The sequence below is a fragment of the Euprymna scolopes genome, chromosome 5 (assembly GCF_053919585.1).
Source record: "Euprymna scolopes isolate OS-2025 chromosome 5, ASM5391958v1, whole genome shotgun sequence".
Taxonomy (NCBI): Eukaryota; Metazoa; Mollusca; class Cephalopoda; order Sepiida; family Sepiolidae; genus Euprymna; species Euprymna scolopes.
Genome location: NC_136486.1, coordinates 6,102,488 through 6,120,922, shown reverse-complemented (window position 1 = coordinate 6,120,922; position 18,435 = coordinate 6,102,488). Strand labels below are relative to the sequence as shown.

At 35.4% G+C, this 18,435-nt stretch overlaps 1 protein-coding gene across 1 annotated transcript in view; it reads left to right on the top strand.

Moving 5' to 3' along the window:
* LOC145276697 (uncharacterized) overlaps positions 1 to 18,435 on the top strand; it is a 1,014,367-nt gene that overhangs the window by 704,136 nt on the left and 291,796 nt on the right. Inside the window, exon 6 of the mRNA XM_080127889.1 lies at positions 10,603 to 10,923. Within this exon, the coding sequence (XP_079984015.1) occupies positions 10,603 to 10,923 (321 nt within the window). The remainder of the gene's footprint in view (positions 1 to 10,602; positions 10,924 to 18,435) is intronic.

The following is an 18,435-nucleotide window of genomic DNA, read 5'->3' as shown; positions in this document are numbered from 1 at the left end:
CGATTATTTAGTCCGCATGCCTGAAAATAAGCAGACAATATGAAACGTAAGATATAAAGACATAGACACGGATTTACAGTTAGAATCACTGCAGCGACGTATGTGAAGATTCCTCTCCTTGCACCGCGATGTTTCCCAAGTAAAGTAGGCCATCGATTTGATTGAAAAATGGACGAGTCTCACTGCTAGTACCTATATATTTAGATTTCTGTCACACAACTTTTAATGAATATCTTCTCTGCCAGACAACAACAAAATGGAGTAATATATTGTATAAAGCACATCTACTTTAGTGGAATGAAGATTCACAAATAAACCCAAATCCTCAACCTATACTATTTTGTGGAAATACTAGTAAAACATGCCCCAAAATTAATCATTTATTTGCGTGGAGAATGCGCCCGGCTTTGACCGGTCGTAAAATACGCTTAAATATGATTTTTTACACAGGAATCACCATTTATCAAGGCCCAGAGGACACTCGAGGATATGGGTTAATGGGTATACATTAGTCAATGTGATTATAGCGTAGTAAACATTCGTGGGAATTTTGTAAATTGGATTAATTAGGGAAACAGTTCATCAAGAACTTGTTTACGTTGGACTTGAAGACAATCAGATTGTAGTAAAGCAGACAATCGAACGCTTTGTTCGCGGAATCTACATTTAGGTGATAGGCACAGACAAGGAGTGCGGGAAATTATTGATAGTGGTTTTGGCTAGACGAGTGTTTTTCGTGAAAGTTTGCCAAGGGGGTACCATAGATAGAAGCTCAGACGAGCACTTGCTATGAGAACAAGGATAAAGCAGAGACAGGCTCGCCAAGTCTCACTCTGTGGGAAAGAGGTTGCAGGAAAGAGAAAATGTCATCTTCCACTAAGCTACGAAGTCAATTTTGAACTCTGTCAAGGCAGGATAAGCTGCTTCTAGCAGCTCTTGCCCAGATGTGGCAACAGTACTCCATCGTTGGCCGAACCGGGCTTTTATATAGGTAGAGAATTGCATCAGGAGTGAGATTTCTACTGGAGCGGTAGAATGATCCCAGCATTTTTATTTTAATTTGGTCACATTTCGTATACATTATTATCGTGGTTTCAAAAGTTTTAAAAAAACAGCATTTGTGTACCACTAGCTAGGATCGAAACCGAAAGCAAAGTCGTAACATTAAAAGCTCGTGATGTTTCCACTGCACCAATGTTACACACATATGAACTGATTAAAAAATAAACTAAGATGATGTACAAAATGTATAATTTTCTTTTCAATTTTGACCGATTTTTGACCCCTTAAAACCTATTTTGACCGGCTAATGACCCATAAAAGAACGGCCGACAAAAACTCCAGTCATTTGAGGTCCCTAGCGCCGCTCTCCGACATTTAGTTTTGGAAGTGACAGAGTTGGAAAATATGGAGACAGTCTTAAAAGCAGACAGACAGGGTGAGTTTTATAAATTAGGTTTTGATGCTAATTTATATTATAAGATAGATGAATTTATTGTAATCTACATTGCACTGTAGAGAACCTACTGTTGATTTTATAAAATTATTTTTATATGTAACTTTCTATATAAAGTTTAAAATGAGAAAGCCAAGTATCATGGTGCAGGAATGATTTAAACAGAAAAAATTATTTCGAACGCGTCCCTGACATATAAAAACCCTAATGTTGATTTTTATAAATCGGGCCTTTTGACTTGTGTTGTAATAAAACTTCTCAAAGCACTTGTGATTTTATGCTGTGTAAGATGACAACTTTGCTCAAAATCGCTTGTTTCTATTTTCATAGGATAATTTTGATTATGGATACTTATCGAAGGCATTCCGATAAAAACTGTATCTAATAAAAGTAGAGATAAAGATATTGTCCAAAGAATTCCTTCTCTAAACCTTGAGGCTAATCTTTCTGTGTGTTTTTGCTAGAAATATAACAATATCTCCTCGGTGAATCTTCGAAATGGCATAAACATATATTTACCATATTTCATCCACATATGCCGGAAAAGACGGATATTTAAACGTACGTGTGACAAAGAATGGTCTGAACGAACGAAAATAGTTCGCCGGATTGCTCACAGTCGACATCAATTTATGATCGAAAATATACGATCCGCACTTCTCAGCCTTTATTCTGTACCTACATTCTGAACAAACACTCAATTTCTTACTAGCATTTTTATTTTTTATTGCATTCTTATTTGGGTCATTTTTTTTAATTGCTTCTACTTGACCTAGAAATTAAACGAGGGTTATTATTGCTTTTCTGTCTGCCTTTATGCTTTACTTAAAAAGCTTCTAGACAGAAAAAAGAAAACTACGACAGGTAAAAATGTTGTGACTGGGAAGAAATAATATTGACGCAGACGAATCTAATTTTTGCAGGATATTTGCAGACCAAGTTCAATTGGGTCATACTGATGTTTTTATTAGTAAGGAGTTAACCTAAATACTTATCACCACCTGTTTTTTTTTTTTCAAAAGGACCCAAAAAGCTCTTATAACAGAAGGGATTGGTTGTGTTATTTTTACAACTAAACACTTTGAAATTGCTAACGAGAAATAATAATACGCTCATTTATTTTCAGGGAATAATAACTTTGAAACTGATATAACGATTCTAGTCGGAGCGTTTAACATTGGCATACACCTAATAATTCTTACAGCTGCAAAACAACAAAACCTACACTATTTTAAACATATTACAATGAAGTAGGCGCCTGTGGTTTCTCCTTGTGGTTTAAAATCTAATTGAAATTAGATGTTAAAAAAAGTCTGTGAACGCGTGATTAATAGTACAACGTATACCTTTGTAACCCAAGGACTAACTTTTTGTCTCATGTAAACCTTTTAAAATCTTTAAGAAGCAATTACCAAAACACTTCCAAACAACCGTACCTACACTCACGCGCATATATGCACAGCCCCGCAAAAGTTTACAAACAATTTGAAACTGTCGGTTTTTGTATTTTTAGCTTCCACATCGTAATGAAACTTTTTATAAACATAGAAAATGTATTGAAACTAAGATAGGAACAGTGGGAAACAATAAAATAATTAAAAATGTCGGTATTTGTAGTTTTTTTGTTGTTTTTTTTACACAGTGATCACCACTTATCAAGGCTCGGAAGCCACTCAGAGATAAGGGTTATTGCAAGTACAGTACGTTAGTGTGGAGATTTGATGAAGTGTTTACTTAAGGGGGCGGTTCATTAGGAATTTGTTAACGTTTGACTTGAAGACATCCAAGTTGTAGTTCGGTGGGAAGCAGGCAGACGGAATAGAGTTCCACAGGCGTGCAGTTCTAAGAAAGAAGCTTTGTTCATGGAATCCACGTTTTGATTTAGGCACAGATAACGAGTGGGGAGAAATTTTTCGCAGTGGATTCAGCTAGACGGGTGTTTTTTGTAAAAGATTGGCGAGGGGGACCAGAGATTGGATTTCAGACGAGCACCTGCCATGGAAATAACGATAAAACAAGGATAGGCTCGCAACGTCTCTTCTGTGGGAGAGAGGTTGCAGAGTAGAGAAAAGGGCATCCCTCACTAAGCCACGAAGTCTTTTTTGTACTCTGTCAAGGCAGGATAGGCTATTTTAGCAGCTCTTGCCCAGATATGGCAACAGTATTCCATCTTTGGATGTACTTGGCTTTTATATAGATAGAGAATTGCATCCGAAGTGAGATATCTCTTCTGGAGCGGTAGAAGGATCCCACCATCTTTCCAGCGACATTGGCAACAGACTTGATGTACGTGTTTTATCTAGATGACTATAATCCTCTCGCATTTCGTATGTGAATATTCATAGCAAACCATAAATTTCAAGTTCTTAGGTCGAATAATGTTAAAGTAAATCAGTTACACCGAAACATATACGAACATATGTGTTTAATATTTGTAGAAATAGTATATGTTAAGACACCACTCGTTCTTTTAGATATTTTGTTTTGTTAAAAAAAAGCATACATCATGTGTTAGTTCGTTTGTTTTTTTAGTACTTATCTAATGTAGGAGCCAAGTAAAATTTATTAAATTAAGAAAATTTGTGTGAAGTCGAAAATTACCCTCATTCGTGACAAACTCCTGACCCGATATATAAATTACTAAGCCGGCTGCGGGAAGTGACATCATAACAGAGACAAAAGTCCGTGTGGCCGGAAAAGCCGTGATGTTCGGAAAAGTGGTATTCGGAAAAGTCGTATTCAGAAAAGTGGTGTTTGGAAAAGTGGTATTTGGAAAACTGTTGTTCGGAAAAGATGTATTTGGAAAAGTATTGTTTGGAAAAGTGGTGTTCGGAAAAGTTGTGTTTGGAAAAGTCGTATTCGGAAGAGTGGTGTTTGGAAAAGTGGTGTTTGGAAGAGTGGTGTTTGTAAAAGTGGTGTTCGGAAAAGTGGTGTTTGGAAAAGTTGTATTCGGAAGAGTGGTGTTTGGAAAAGTGGTGTTTGGAAAAGTGGTGTTCGGAAAAGTGGTATTTGGAAAAGATGTATTTGGAAAAGTGTTGTTCGGAAAAGTGTTGGTCGGAAAAGTGGTATTTGGAAAAGTATTGTTCGGAAAATGGTATATGGAAAAGTCTTATTGGGAAGAGTGGTATTCGGAAAAGTGTTTTTCGGAAAAGTATATTCGGAAAAGTCTTATTCGGAAAAGTGGTGTTCAGAAAAGTGGTGTTTGAAAAGTGTTGTTCGGAAAAGTGGTATTTGCAAAAGTTTTGTTCGGAAAAGTGGTATTTGGAAAAGTGTTGTTCAGAAATGTGGTATTTGGAAAAGTGTTGTTCAGAAAAATGGTATTTGAAAAGGTGTTGTTCGGAAAAGTGGTGTTCAGAAAAGTCGTATTCGGAAGAGTGTGGTTTGGAAAAGTGGTGTTTGGAAAAGTCGTGTTCGAGACGTTATGAGAGAAGCACATGCTCGATACGCGTGGGTTACGTTAGAGCAGAGGCGAGAAGTCACGCGCAGCCAGAGAAAGAGGAAATGAACAGTTTACATATTTATTAAAAAAATGTTCGTTGTTGGAAATACCAGATTTAAAGGTTTTTGTTTCAAGCTTAAAAACGAGTTACTTCATTTTCTTTGTTTTTTTTTTGTTTTTTTTTAACGGCTACATTACCCTATGTTAAGAATGGCTTTCAAAGTAGTTTTAGATCTTGAACGGATGGAATTTGATAGGCAACATTATCATTATTAATTTTGTATTTTTTCGAATTAGTCCACCAGGCAAATAATTCCTCGTAATATATAATATTCAATAGAGGATTAATTTCTATGATAATACATACGCAATCTGCATAAATTAAAATACCATGTTTAAACGTATTATACGGCCGAGCAACGTCGGGCGTCAATCTAGTTTTATTATGTTTGGCAAGGGCGAGGATTGTTATTATCGTTGTTTGGATGCTGTCCTGCTTACTGCCAGTTTCTTGAAATTTGTGACGTTAAAAGCTCATTTTCTTCAAAGAATCTTTTGCAAATATTTTGATATTTCAAAACGTATTGATGTTTCTTGTTTTTCGCATGGATTAGACAGACGTCCTCTTTGCGTCGTTCTCTTCAAATCTGAAAAAACATCTTTGAAGATAAACTAAAGAGAAAAATCTGTGTATTTTTTTTATATAGAGTATAGTACTTTCTGGATGACAAATACGTAAAAATAAACAGCACATCATACAAGTAAACACTACTTCATATATATATATATATATATATATATATATATATATATAAGTGAATGTAGTTTACAAACAAATGGCTACACATAAGCATACATGTTTCAACGAAAACCCAGTACGGGAATCGCTTCGTCAGGCCAAGGACAACTCTGGCTGTTTCAACTCAAACATTGCCAATTTATAACTAGGACTACATCATATTTAAGTGTAAAGGGGGAGACAGGACCTAAAGAGAAAGTATATACATTAAAATGTGATCATTCATTATGTTAATTATATTAATTTATTTATTATTTTATTTTTATTTTATTTTATTTATAGTGCGTCAAGAGTTTCAATTAGAGTTTCAATATTATCAGTAAATTCCTAGTTCAGTAGGTAAGTTGTGTAGAATAGGAACCCAAGATGTAAAAAAGGGAACGGCTGTATTCAAATGTAATATGTACATCATAAATATAATTATTTATTAACATTAATCTAAAGTTAAAATATATAGTTATATGAATAATTCATTAGGCCACTAACGTTTAAAATAAAATAAATAGCATACGTTTTTTGAAAAAAGTTTACGATGTAATGAATAATTAACGAAATAATGTCAGTTATATTATTCATTGTAAATGCGAACGTTTAAAAAAAAACTTACGTATAAAATAAATGGTTAACGTGTAAATAAATTAGTGTCCGTATAATATTACTTTTGTAAATTCTAACGTTTCAAAAATTACTTATAAAAATGGGTGATTAAAGTATAAAAATAAAATAAATTAAATAAATTAGGCTCGATGAGGTGACCATTAAAACCTACGTTTGGTGGACACACTTATATATTTTGTTTTGAACAAACGAATAATTACTACCAATACTATATATATATATGTGTGTGTGTGTGTGTGTGTGTGTGTGTGTGTGTGTGTGAGAGAGAGAGAATGTAGAAAATGACTACGAAAAGTATAAACGTTTATAACTTTTCTTTTGCATTTTATATTGGTGGCGTGCAGGAATACAAAATGTTATGAAAAAGTTAGTTTTTTATTTACAAGATTTTCGACTGCACCTTCGGTCTTCCTCGGTGTAAGATATACCCAACGAGAAGGTGTCAAGTTCAGCCTTAAATACATACACATATAAGTACGGACATACACACACATGCACACAATGCATATATACAAATAAAAGAAAAACTAAACTCTAACTAAAAATAAAGAAACACGCATTTAACTATCTAATTCTTTGAATACCAACGACAATACTCATTCAAAAGAGAACAAAAATCAAAAGGATGTAAGATGTTTTGAGAAAAGACGTTGCATTTTCTTTGAATACCAACGGCTATTTTTACTAAAGTATGCGCACCCACACACACATATATATATATATATATATATATACATATATATATATATATATATATATAGAGAGAGAGAGAGATAGATAGATAGATAGATAGATAGATAGATAGATGGATATACATATTCATAAAATAATAGGCGGTCAGCTTTAATACAAATGCAACATCTATACTTCTGGTCATTGAATACTCTTCAACTGTTTATTACGAATGCCAACAACACCAATTCTTGTGTTATATGTCGATGGTTCTGAAGTTAGATGCTTGCCTATGACGTCAAGGATGGCTTTGTAAATGGGTTCGAATCTTTCGATCAACAGTAACTATCACTTCCTACACTGATGATTTCGTATATGTGATGATAAGACACTACTGTATGTATCTTTAAAAATAATTGGTAATTTCAATTTTGAACATATATATATATATATATATATATATATATATATCCATCTCTTCTTCTGATAAGAAACATTAGACTTCAAAATGCTTAGGAATAAAGAGCGTTTATAACCTTCTTTCTTTTGGTGTTTCAACTGACAAATAGATTTATATGTATGTATGTATATATGTATATATATATATATATATATATATATATATATATATATATATATATATAGAGAGAGAGAGAGAGAGAGAGAGAGAGATGTTGTTTTGTTTTGGTTTTAGCTATATGTTTTGAATTAATTCAATTATTTACGAAAGTGCATTTTACCCAAATGCGAGTTGGGAACAACTTTCCCTTTTAACCAATTTGGTACCCCCCACATGGGGAGCGTTATATATATATTTTTTAAAAAGTATTCATTCACTGACACGTGTTTCGTCGTCTACGACTCATCCGTATTTACTGTATATTGTCTTATATGTGAAAAATTTCGGTTGCGATTTTTAAAACGATAACATCTATGAGCATGTGATGGAAAGAGTTCCTTTGAAACGTACGCCTTATATAGCCAGAATTTAGCCGAATCATGAAAAAAAACCCGATTCCAATATTCGCCATGATTGCAACACAGATATTTTAAAAGTTGCTATCCATCTTTTTAAGAGATTTGAAGATTTTATTTTTAGTCTTATTTATCACGCGAAGGTGTATTTTAACTTCAATATAAGAACGTACTATTTATTTTTATTTATTTATTTTGCATAGCAGTGACCACTTGTCAAGGCCGGGAGGCCACTCGACGACAAGAGTTAATGAGTGTACAGTAGTCAATGGGAAAATATAGTAATCGTTTGTTGTGCAAATTTGGTTAATTGGATTACTTAAGGGGACGTCTCATCAAGCATTTGTTTACGTTGGACTTGAAGGCGACCAAATTGTAGTCAGCTGGAAAGCAGACAAATGAAAGAGAATTATATAGGCGTGCAGGTCTAAGAAAGAAGCTTTATTCATGGAATTTACGTTAAGGGTTAAGCACCGATAAAGAGTGGGGGTGGATTATTGATAGTGGTTTCAGCGAGACGAATGTTTTTCGTGAAAGTTCCACGAGGGGGGCATAGATTGGAGCTCAGATGACCACTTGGCATGAAAATAACGATAAAGCAAAGGCTCGCAACGTCTCTTCTGTGGGAAAGAGATTCCAGGGAAGAGAAAATGGCACCCCCGACTAGGTTACAAAGTCAATGTTTAACTCTGTCAAGGCAGGATAAAACTTTCTAGCAGCTCCTGCCAAGATATGGCAACAGTACTCCATCCTTTGACGTATCTGACTTTTATATAGGTAAGGAATTGCATCACTAGTAGGATATCTACTGGCGCGATAGAAGGATTCCACAATTTTTCCAGCGATCTTGACAACGAATTTGATGTACGTGTTCCATTTCAGATCAGGAGTAAACGTCAAGCCCAGAAGCTTGTCAAAACATGGAGCCTCCCCAAGACAAGAGCCATTCATTTCAATTGATGCCAGATGGGGATGAGAGCATTGATGATATAAAGATAGAAGCTTGATTTTAGATGCATTACAAGTAACCAGCCACCTCTTTCCCCATTGTACGATTAAATATACGAGTAAACTATGTATGGGATCGAGAAACAAGGTATCAGTATGCTTACATTTAAATTTTATCACGTAAGTGAAGTATGAAAAATGGAAGGAATTCTAAAGTCTAGCAGTTAAGTGAGTGAACATCTATTTTAGCGTCGAATGTTTTCCGTCAGTGAAGTGGTGAGATTTTGCTACTTGTCCGATAAATCTGAAGTATTTACATCGTGAGGGCACAACTGCTACGAGTTCGTCAGTATTAAAGTATTTGTAAATCAGGCGCTGGGGTGCATATTGCGGTGATGCGAGAGAAGTTGGAACTTGGTTAATAGAGTGAAATCTATTATATTGGCGACCCTTTTTGTATCCTGCTTTAGAGGTAAAGACTAGTAGTAGATGAATCAGACAAGACGTGGTACAAATATTTTATTCCTTGGCGAATGGTAGCTTTGTATATATAAAGGATACTGTCGGGCATGGGTCATTTTCTAGCAGTAAAGTAAAGAGAGCATACCTAGTTGCAGCAACCTTATCTCAATGTTTCAACGTATTTGTTCTAATTCATGTTGCCTGTGAATGTTAATCTGAAGGGTTTGAACGGTGAGCTCTAAGATAAGGTTGTTTTCTTTTTGTATTGTTGTCATTCATAGTTTATGTACAAATATATTTTATCTATTGGTTACCTTTAATGCTTCTAAAACCAAACTCCTATCTTTACATCATCAACGCTCTGATCCCCATCTGGCATCAATTGAAATGGATGGCTCTCGTCTGGGAGAACCCCCGTGTTTTGACAAGCTTCTGGGTTTGTCCTTTACTCTTGATCTGAAATGGAACATGTACATCATGTCTGTTGCCAAGGTCGCTGGAAAGATGGTGGGATCCTTCTACCGCCCAAGAAGATATATCACTACTAATGCTATTCTCTATCTATATAAAAGCCAAGTACGTCCAAGGATGGAATACTGCTGCCATATCTTGGCAGGAGCTGCTAAAAACAGCCTATCCTTCCTTGACAGAGTACAAAATAAACTTCGTGGCTTAGTGGGGGATGCCCTTTTCTCTACCCTGCAACCTCTCTCCCACAGAAGAGACGTTGCGAGCCTATCCTTGTTTTATCGTTATTTCCATGGCAGGTGCTCGTCTGAACTCCAATCTCTGGCCGCCCCCTCGCCAATCTTTCACGAAAAACACCCGTCTAGCTGAATCCACTGTGAAAAGTTTCCCCCAATCTTTATCTGTGCCTAAATCAAAACGTGGATTCCATGAACAAAGCTTCTTTCTTAGAACTGCACGCCTGTGGAACTCTGTTCCGTTTGCCTGCTTCCCACCTGACTACAACTTGGATGTCTTCATGTCAAACGTTAACAAATTCCTAATGAACCGCCCCCTTAAGTAAACACTTCATCAAATCTCCACACTAACGTACTGTACTTGCAATAACCCTTATCCCTGAGTGGCTTCCGGGCCTTGATAAGTGGTGACCACCGTGTAAAAAATAAATTATTATTCAGCGAGCAAAGAGAGAGGTTGGAGAAAGGAAGTTAAAACACACAAGTATATATTATTTCCTAATACGTATTTTTCTTGTTTCCTTTTCAGTCCTTAATCTCCAGCTGGTCGGTGGTGACAAGAACGATGGATTAGTGGAGATTGTGTACGACGGCCAACATGGCTCCCTCTGCCTTGATGACTGGGACTACGGGGACGTCGATATTATTTGTAAACAATTGGGCTACCTAGGCGGCAGTTTTCAGCGATCTCTTTACAGTTATTACAAACGTTCAATGATTTTTATGGCCAACATGCGCTGTCTCGGTTATGAAATGTCGATATTTCAATGCATGAATTCAGGATGGAATATTACCAAAAAGATCGGCTGTGGCGATTTCCATGATGCTACCGTTCATTGCTATAATAAAGGTAAGTAGTAGACCATTCTTTTTAATTTTTTCTTCTACAATTTTGTTTTTGTAAACAGAATTTTGAAAAACTTGCGGACACGTGATCATTTCTGAGATAAGTCATTTTCGCAATCACTACAATAAGTTTTCCTATTTGAACAAGTTTTAAATCGCGACCCATCGTTCTGCCTTGTATATGTTACTGTGTATAGTTGATCCACCTCTCTAGACTCTGATATATGTGAATAAGTAGGGTTACAATGATTTGCCCGTACGTAAAATAATGTTCCCAGAGTGTAGACTTATCTGACACATGGTTAGATTTGAGGTATCGGGTCAACATGACCCAGATCTATGGAAGGAGAATATTCCATGCATATGACGCCACTTGAGAACAAAGATATTTCTTTTAATTTTAAGATTTCAGCTGTTGTGAAACATCGAAGCAGACAGTCTATTAACAAGATTTAAAAAAAAATAAAAACAGAGATCTGTACGGGGCAACCAGTGCTTTCTGCTTGAATCTCTAAACGTGTGTTAGATCGTCTATCTATATTCAATTTAGAAATACGATTCTCCCCAATCTCTATCTATGCCTAAATCTAAACACAGATTACATGAACATTTTTTCCAGTGTTGCTCGTTTGTGGAACACTATTCCGCTGGCCTGCTTACAACTTAGTTGCCTTCAAATCCGATATAAACAAGTTCTTGTTGTGTCGCCCCCACAAATAATCAAATTGTACCCAATTTACACCATTAACAATTAATGAACTCTGACAATTATTAATTTTTATCATCGAGTGGAATATATATATATATATATATATACAAATATATATATATATATATATATATATATATATATATATATATATATATATATATATATATATATATACATATATTTCGCTTCCATGATTCCGTTTAGATTGTACTTGTATCATTTGTAAGTTCCGGGACCAATAACAAACACCGTAGACCTGTGGATCAACGACAGAATTTACGTCTGCTTTGATAGCGTTCAGCCACCTCTTCAGCTGGTCACCCGGTGTTTTCTGCTAACCTTGGAACGATTCTGGACTATTGTCTCGTGGATAAAGTCTCCTGGGCTGCGACAACCAGCGTGGCAGAACTAGCGATGTATTTGATCCTGGCTGAACACTTCTAGCAATTTGAGATCCGCAACTTTCATCAGCAAGGTTTTGCAGGCATAGAGAAAAATAACACGCACACACACACACACACATATATATATATATATATATATAGATATATAGATATATAGATATACATATATATACACACACACACACACATATATATATATATATATATATATATATATATATATATATATATATATATATAGGATTGATATGTAGTTTGCTTGTAGCACGTTAATTACCTTATCATACCATACATAAATCCCCTACTCACAATTGCTCCGAGGCCCCACATGGGTACCCAACTTCCGCTCCATCATCTAGCATGCTTTGAATCGATATGTTACGCTTACCATTTGAGAAGAGAATTTTTCCGAAATTAATAATGGAATATGTCGCAGACATAACAAGTAAGACATTTTACCAATACAACTGAATAAATATATGTATATATAAACATATATGTATGTACTTATTGATTGTTCTCGTCTTCTCTTGCCAACAACGACTATATTTCATATATATATAGTTTTTGATAATGCAAGCTTGGGAGAATAGTTTCTATTCTTTATGTACAAGTTATGTACGAATGATTTTTAAGGGATATTTAAAATTTGTATAATTTGGACTACTGTATTCAGATCGAGCATTATTTATACATTGTTTCGATCGATGTAACCTCTTTTATGAAACGTTTTTTAACTATGTCTTGTCCAACTCAAGGATGTTTACATTGAACATCCCAGATAAAAACATCCGAATAATCCAAATGATTCTATGAAATGTTCTTTTACCATATTTCTGACACTTGTTAATATTTTGCCTATTTGGTTCATGTTTCTATGTTTTAACTAAAACAAATATTTACATACCCAGGCGCATATACGTGCGTGTATACGTGTGTACCGTGCACAATGTTCAACCAATTAAAATCTATGAATCTTCCCCCACTACTTCTGTGTTTCTATCAACCTACGAATTTTCGTCATTTTGTTTGAAAACTCTTGGTTCCCTTTCACTTCTAATCATGCCAATCAACAAATGATAGCCACAACGTAATTGGCTTGTTGTTAAGTGCAATGCTTTTAATTTAAATATCTATTTTAAACACTAATTAATTGGATTTAAGATTTGTATGGAAAGCGTTATGCAATATATTAACTTTTTCTCGTTTTTCTTCGATTTAAAAAATTAGTTTTTTTCTGTCGGACGCTGCAAAACATCTTATAATTATTTAAATTGCGTGTTATAATATTCTATTGAATTTTGGATTGCAATAAATAATCGATTAATAATCAATAAAAACGATCACCCACACACATAGACACGAGATGTAGGAACACAATTTTATTAATATATACTAGCCGACTGCCCGGAGTTGCTCAGTCGTAAGATACGCTTAAATATGATATTTTAATTAATGCAGATTACGATTACAATTCTGTATCGATTATTAGATTGAACCTAATATATAAGAGTGATTCGTGAATGAAGTCTTCTGGGTTGTGGTATGCAGCGTTACCTAACTAGCAAAGTGTTGGTTTCTGCAATGCGTCCTGGCTTGGGTATTGGACGAAATGGTGCCAGCAGATTCGTCGAGTTTGGCAGAAGCGTTATTTGTCAAACACTTCTAGCTTTTCAGATCCGCGGATTCTATCGGAAAGGTATCGCAAATGTAGAGAAGAATCGTACGCACAAACACTCGAGAGATGCGAATTTTCGTTTCGGTTGTGATATTAGAGGCAACTGAATTCGTGTCGGCGTTGATGATTCGAAGGTTGATGTCAGTATCTTTCTTTTACTAATATATAAGTACGACTACTAGTAACTCTCGTTGTGCTAAAAAAAATTTTCTTACGCAGCGTTCTTGGAGTCAATTTTACAACCTCACTTTAATCCTTATCCTTTTCGGGTCTTCTCTCTTCTACGTCTATTCTGCTACAGAACAATTTTTCTTTTCATTTATATACATATAAAAAGTAAAAGCGGTGCGCGTATTTTTGTATGTCCAGCAAAGGCTTTTTTTCCGCCGGGGTTCTCCGGAAGGGGGGTCTCCAGGGGGGTTACTATGTTTTATAACTTTTTATATACCTCCTAGATCATAATATCTACGATTTGCGAAGGGACGTCCTGTCTAGATTTATTTTTATCTACTTTTATAAAAAAAATCGCGCTATTCCGGCTTGTCGCGTGTTTATTTGGCTTTTTAATAAATAATAATTTAATAAAGTGAAACTAATCGAAGCAAATCAGCTTTAATCATTGCGGTGAAAACCGTCATATCAGACAATTTCTATTCCTTTGCACAGTCCCCTTTTTATGGGAGTTGGGTTTTGGGGGGAAATAAAAAAAACTAAAAAAAACTGCTTCGCAGTCAAAGTTAAGTGCGGGATTTAATTTCCCTATAGCGTGATGTCTGACGTCATTAAATTTACGCACCTGTGTGAACTCCTTCACTTAATTTTTAATCGTTTAATTACAACTGATCTCGAATCGGCTGCTTTCGCAGCTTCACGGTAAGTGATCGGGCTTTTTCTCCCTCCGCCTCAAGTCTACCAAAACTTTTTTTTTCTTTTACACCTACAAATACCCGGGCAACGCCGGACACCTCTGCTAGCTTATATATAAAAGAAAGGAACATTGATTTTTGCCTAGTCGAAAACCGTGATATTTTCTCATTGTTCTAGTCGTCAATTATTTACCCGATCTCTCAGACGCACGTTTCTTTAATGTGACTATAGCGAACGTTCCGAGTTATGTAACGAGAATATGCTTAAATTGTTGCAAATTGCAGGTGTCGGCTGTCAGTGCTTAGCTATCCACGCGCTCATCTGTCAAGACAGCCTATTTAATTTTGTTACGCTGACCATCTTGCTACGCATGTTTTATATTGTCAAAATAACATCTAAATCTGACCCCCAAGGTCGCCATGGACATGGAATATGTGCCTACATTAAAGATAGCTTTCCGTGTGGTAGGGATATCTCCAGAGAAGACCTTAATTTACCTTATATGTGCTTCCGGTTGCACTTGCTTACACCACTGCATTTATATTTGCTCTCTATCGCCCCCACAACAGCAGAGTTACTATCCTTAAGGGGATATCTGAAAAAATTGGGCACATCCTGTCTGTTCCCCCTTCAGCTAGCATCCACATTTGCGGTGACTTCAATGTCCACAATGCGGAATGGTTGACCCACTCTAACAAGACAGATGATGAGGGGATATTCTGTCACGATTTTGCCATTGCCTATGACCTCACCCAGATTGTCCACGAACCCACCCGAGTGCCTGATACTTCCGGTCAGTATGCTAGCCTTCTAGACATTTTTCTCACAACTTACACTGAAGTATGTTCAAGTTCCGTTCTGTCTCCTCTGGGATCTATCGACCACGCGGCTGTATCAGTTAAGATAAAAACGAAATGCAATAAATCTGAAGATGTACCTATCCACCGTACTGTATATCGATACTCTACCGCTGACTGGGATAACTTCCGTACACTTATATCCGATCTACCACTGCATTTCATGTTTAAAAACGATGTGTCCTCCATAGTATCAGACCTGACCGAATGGCTAATTGTAAGCATAGATTGCTACTATCCAAAAAATGCCAACAAAAACCCAACAGTCAGCCATGGTTCTCCCCAGAATGTGCTGCTACCATCGCGCACAGAAATCACTGTTTCCATAACTACCAACGTAATAGATGCACTGACACTAAAGCTGCTATCAGGACTGCCAGCAACCACTGCAAAAGAGTAATAAAAAATGCAAGAGAGATATATTCTGTCAGTTAAATCCAAAGTAGCTGAGAAGCGGCTTGGTTCCGACCAGTGTTACCAAATAGCAAACAGGATCCTGAACAGAAGCGTGCGTTCTATCCCAACTATCATCAATGGACCTGAGGTCATCTCGTCAGCATCAGATAAGGCCAAACTATTTGCCAAGAACTTTGCAGCTAATTCTACTCTATGCGACGAAGGCCATCAATTCCCCGTATTTCCTCCTATAACGGACAATATGCTCTGCGGCATACAAATATCTGTGCGTGAGGTCGCCAAGTTAATCAAGAACCTTGATTCCAGTAAAACAACTGGCTCTGACGGCATTCCAATCATTGTGCTGAAAAAGCTTCAACTAGAACTTGCCCCCATACTTAAAAAACTCTTTAAGCGTTGCCCTAAGGAGAAGTGTTTCCCAACACACTGGAAAACCTCATCAGTATGCCCTGTATTTAAGAATTCAGGTTATGTCGTCTCCCTCTCAGTACAGACCAATAAGTCTCCTGTGTGTCATGAGTAAGTTGTCGGAATCCACATTAAATAAAGAAGTAGTCAACCACCTAAACAGAAACAACCTTCTTAGTGACATGCAATAAGGTTTCCGCTCTGCAAGATCTACAGCAGATGTGCTAACGGTTATATCACATAGTGAATCTCTTTACAAAGGTTTCCTTTTCAGGGCAATTGCTCTTGACATATCGAAGGCCTTCGATAAGGTATGACATAAGGGCCTACTTCACAAGATTTCCAGCTACGGTATTACTGGAAATGTTTTTTCAATCATAAAATCATTTCTCTTTGATAGGCTCATAAGAGTAGTGGTTGAAATCAGAGGCACTCAATATTAATGCTGGAGTCCCTCCGGGGTCCATCCTGGGCCCAACTCTCTTCCTGATATACATCAATGATCTCCCTAAACACATATATATATAGTAAGTTATAAAAATATATATGGCAATTAAGCTACACAGAATATTCCGCGTTTCATTCTCATGAGAATTCTTCAGGCTTATGGTTTTTCCTCTGAGGAGATGAATAAACATCGAAAACTCATGTGTTAACGAAATAGATTTATTCAATTGTATTCTTTGTTTCAAACAATAAAAAATTCTACATTTGAAGATTAACCGCTTCAAATCATTAAATTTAAGTACCTAGAATTTGATATAAAACTGACGAATTCTTACGAGAATAAAACGCGGTATATTCCATTTAGCTTAATTGCCATATATATATTATATAACCTAGCTCTACCTATGTATTGAGCACTGTTTAAGTAAATACTGAAAATTTACGCATACAATTTTATTTTTATATATCAATTTACGTAATTAAATAAAATAATCATATATACATATATATGTGTTGTGTGTGTGTGCGTGCGTGCGTGCGTGCGTGTGTGTGTGTGTGTGTGTGTGTTTAGGACACTTTTTACCACTTTACCTATTTTTTAAAATTTTATTTACTTTTCTATAATATAACTGAATATAAATATTAACAAATACATACGTCTATGCGTTTGTTCTATATTATAACTGGACATAAATATTAACAAATACATACGTCTATGCGTTTGTACCGAGCACAACGTTCAACCAATTAAAATGCTTGATTTCGCCTTCCCCCCCCTCATTAGTGCTCTTTTTTTATTACTATGAACCAATAAATTCTCATCATTTTGTTTGAAAAGTCTTGGGTTTTCTTCACCTCTAATCATGCGAATCGACAAATGATATCTGCAATGTATTTGGTTGTTGTTAAATGTCATTTTTTTTTTCATATCTATTTTAAAGACTAATTAATTGGATTTAAAATTTTTATCGTAAGCATTGTGCAATATCTTATGTTTTTGTCTTTTTTTTCTTTAATTTTTAAAAAGAGTTTTTTTTTGTGCGCTGCATGAACATTTTATAATTATTTAAATTGCGTTTTATACTATGCTATTGAATTTGAATTTCGATCAATAATTGATTAATAATCATTTAAAGATGATCACCCACACACAGAAACACCCGATGGAGAAGCACATTTTTATTAATGTATACTAGCAGGCCGCTTGTTGTTGCTCAATCGTAAAAGACGCTCAAATACGATATTTTAATTCATGCACCTGAGTATTAAAATTAAGTATTTATTAATTATAATTCTCTATTAATTATTTTGAGCGTAATATGTAGAAGTGAGATCCAAACTAATGTCTTAAGAGTCATCATCTGATATCGAAAACAAAACATACAATTAATATACAATATAATATTTTTAGCCTCTGAGCCACGCCCATCTATATATATATATATAAGAGAAAAAAAATTAAAACTTTAAGTTGAACTTTACAATCAAAATTTATTGTTCGACTGAATACTCCAAAAAACAATTTATAAAGTCCTTATTCCGCGGAGTTTCAAAGAATGCTATTCTTGTTATTCTTCTCATCAGAAGACATAAAGAAATCAGCAAATTTTTACTGTAAAGTTCAACTTACAGTTTTACTTTTCTTTCTCTTATAATACGCTGCTCTCTATTGCGTATTGAGCTTTTTTTTATTCTATTAGGATTACATTTTCCATATATAAATACT